This window comes from Rhinopithecus bieti, unplaced genomic scaffold, assembly GCF_001698545.2.
Source record: "Rhinopithecus bieti isolate Rb0 unplaced genomic scaffold, ASM169854v2 scaffold_42219, whole genome shotgun sequence".
NCBI classification, from domain to species: domain Eukaryota; kingdom Metazoa; phylum Chordata; class Mammalia; order Primates; family Cercopithecidae; genus Rhinopithecus; species Rhinopithecus bieti.
Window position 1 is genome coordinate 1,161,106 of NW_016817843.1, and position 2,980 is coordinate 1,164,085.

The 2,980-nt window shown below is 38.3% G+C and overlaps 1 protein-coding gene across 3 annotated transcripts in view; it reads right to left on the bottom strand.

Moving 5' to 3' along the window:
- The window catches only part of ANAPC1 (anaphase promoting complex subunit 1), a 128,834-nt gene that overhangs the window by 60,373 nt on the left and 65,481 nt on the right, over positions 1-2,980 (bottom strand). For all 3 annotated transcript variants that reach the window (XM_017856211.1, XM_017856210.1, XM_017856213.1), the window contains 3 exons: positions 1,907-1,985; positions 1,254-1,290; positions 1,089-1,159 (listed from right to left, as the gene is read on the bottom strand). In XM_017856211.1, coding sequence (XP_017711700.1) covers positions 1,089-1,159; positions 1,254-1,290; positions 1,907-1,985 — 187 coding nt within the window. The remainder of the gene's footprint in view (positions 1-1,088; positions 1,160-1,253; positions 1,291-1,906; positions 1,986-2,980) is intronic.

The window sequence follows — 2,980 nt, forward strand, 5'->3', positions numbered from 1 at the left end:
CCTCATGATCCGCCCGTCTCGGCCTCCCAAAGTGCTGGGATTACAGGCTTGAGCCACCGCGCCCGGCGACATATTGTTTTTTAAGTACACCATATTTCATATTTAAAATTTTTTTATCCTCAGGTTAATTAAATCATGTTTTTCTTATAATGATTTTCTAAATTTTATAATAGTATGCATTATTTATAAGTTAAAAAGTCGATTAACTGAGGCAAAAAATGTTCCTTATATGAGAATAACACTTATTAAATATTATGCAATATACAAATGGATAGAACTCATCCAGTATTTTTCAGCATAGGTATCCTGTATGTATAGTATGCAACAGTTATTGTCATTTTTAAGTCATTTTTAAGGTGAAATGACAAAAAAAAAAAAACCTGTCAGAAACATCATTTAGAACATACTTTAGATAAGACTTCAAAACATCTTTTAATATTCATTAAATCTTTACTTTTAACATACATCCCATACAGCATCTTCATTTTAAAGTCGTGTCTTTGTGGCAGTAATTTTAATTGTGTTTTCAGTTCTTTGTAAAAAAAAATTTCTTTGGTATTTTACTTAATTTAAAACCGAGGAGCATAGGTTTGGGGAATAGGGAATATAGAACTCTTTTCCTCCCTCTTCCTCTTCCCAGTTCAGTGTTCATCTTGGTGCCTGAAATCCTTTCAAAAGTGCACTTATCCTTCAAAAGTATACCCTGAAATGTATATATTATTGCTTTTAGACTTTGCCAAAACCACCCATTTCTGATATCTGAGTATCACAATGATTTCAGGTGTGTATGTAGGGTGATTAGAGTTCTCCATTCTCAGAGACCAGCTTACATAGCCACAGCCTCAAATGGTCCAATGTAATGGCAAATAAAGATACCTTATGCACCAAGATAAAAAGCAGGTATCCCAAATATTATTATATGGAACTTCTGAGATTGTCGAGAAAAAAAGAATATGGCTTGAAGAACCGTAATCTCAATCTTGTGAGGCCTTTTCACAAAGCCAGAGCGCCTCTCTCCTCACGCCTTCCAGTTCTAGCTAGTCTGGAGGAAGCAGAGCCTAGCTAGGAAGTAACAAAGAAACTCTTACCTACATCAGTCATCCAAACAACCAATCTTTCAGCTAGACTAGAAACGGACGTAGAATGCCTGAAACTAAACCTATAACAGAATAAAACATAAAATTATTAAGCAGAACAGTAAATAATATTGTTTTAAGTGTTTGACATAAAAGCACAGTCTAAATAAAAGTCACCTGTTTTCCTCTTGTTCTACTTGCAACTTCTGGGGGGCTAAAAGGCAACAAAATGAAACTTAAATTTTGATAAGTCATCCTGGTAAAGAAAACATGTAACATTCAGAAGACATTTGAAAGTAAGAATCCATTAGCAAACAACATCTAAAAAAATAATAAAATAAGCAATACTGTGGCAGGTTGAAAACTACAGTCAAGGCCTTCAGAATACTCAGGGGACTGGTTAGGACACGCTATGTGTACCCAAAACCGTCCATGCTCAAGTCCTGCAATTGGCCCTGCAGAACCTGCATATGGGTTTCACATCAGAGAATACTGCATTTTCTGTCTGCATTCGGCTGAAAAGAATTTCATTGTAAGTGGACCCACACAGTTCAAACTCATGTTGTTCAAGAGACAATGGTGTAATAATTTCCTTGAGGCTAAAATAGGCCGTTTTACCCACACTGAAAAATACAAGATTCGTTAGATTTTTAAGTAATCCTGATATCTGAAAATCAGTTGTGGACAACAGACCACAACAGACCAGAACAGTAATAAAAAGGTAAGACATGGCTGCTAAAGCAAACAAGAAAAATTAAATTCTTTTTTCAATTCTGATATTGACATTTACAAAAATTTGTTTTCAAAGGCCTAACATTACACCAACTTACCTATAGTTATTCTGGTTAAATACTGTGAGGATTCATCAGAAACTGAGCTCTCATCACCAAGTATGTACAGTGCAATACTCTGCAAAAGAAGAAAATTAACACTATTTTTCTCTTTTCAGTGACAGCATCTCACTTTGTCACCCAGGCTGGAGTGCAGTGACACAATCAGAGCTCACTGCAGCCTCAAACTCCTTGACTCAAGCAATCCTCCTGCCTTAGCCTCCAGAGTAGCTAGGACTACAGGCATGCACCACTATGCCCAGCTAATTCTTTTATTTATTATTTTTATTTTTTGTAAAGACGGAGTCTCACTGTGTTGCCCAGGCTGGGCTCAAGCTCATGACCTCGAGCAATCCTTCTGCCTCAGCCTCCCATATATACATATATAAGTGACTCAATAGAAAAGAGCCACCATAAGCTAGAAGGTTACTACAAATATCTCATTAGCTAAACATCACATAAAAAACAATTTATCACTTGAGGTCACGAGTTCAAGACCAGCCTGGGCAACATGGCAAAACCCCATCTCTACTAAAAATACAAAAATTAGCCAGGTGTGATGGTATGCACCTGTGGTACCAGCTACTCAGGAGGCTGAGGTGGAAGGACTGCTTGAGCCCAGGGAGGCTGAGGCTGCAGTGAGCCATGATTGCGTCACTGCACTCCAGCCTGGGTGACAGAGTAAGATCTTGTCTAGGAAAAAAAAAAAAAAAAAAGTCCAATAAAACATATAGTGATGAAAACAAAACCTATCAACAACGGCTTCTGTTGATATTTTCAGAAGATTTTTATAAATAAAAATAAATTCAGCCGGGCACGGTGGCTCACGCCTGTAATCCCAGCACTTTGGGAGGCTGAGGCAGGCGCATCACGAGGTAAGGAGATCGAGCCCATCCAGGCTAACACGGTGAAACCCCATCTCTACTAAAAATACAAAAAATTAGCCGGGCACCTGTAATCCCAGCTACTCGGGAGGCTGAGGCAGGAGAATCTCTTGAACTCAGGAAACAGAGGTTGCAGTGAGCTGAGATCATGCCACTGCTCTCTAGCCTGGGCGACAAGAGCAAAACTCAG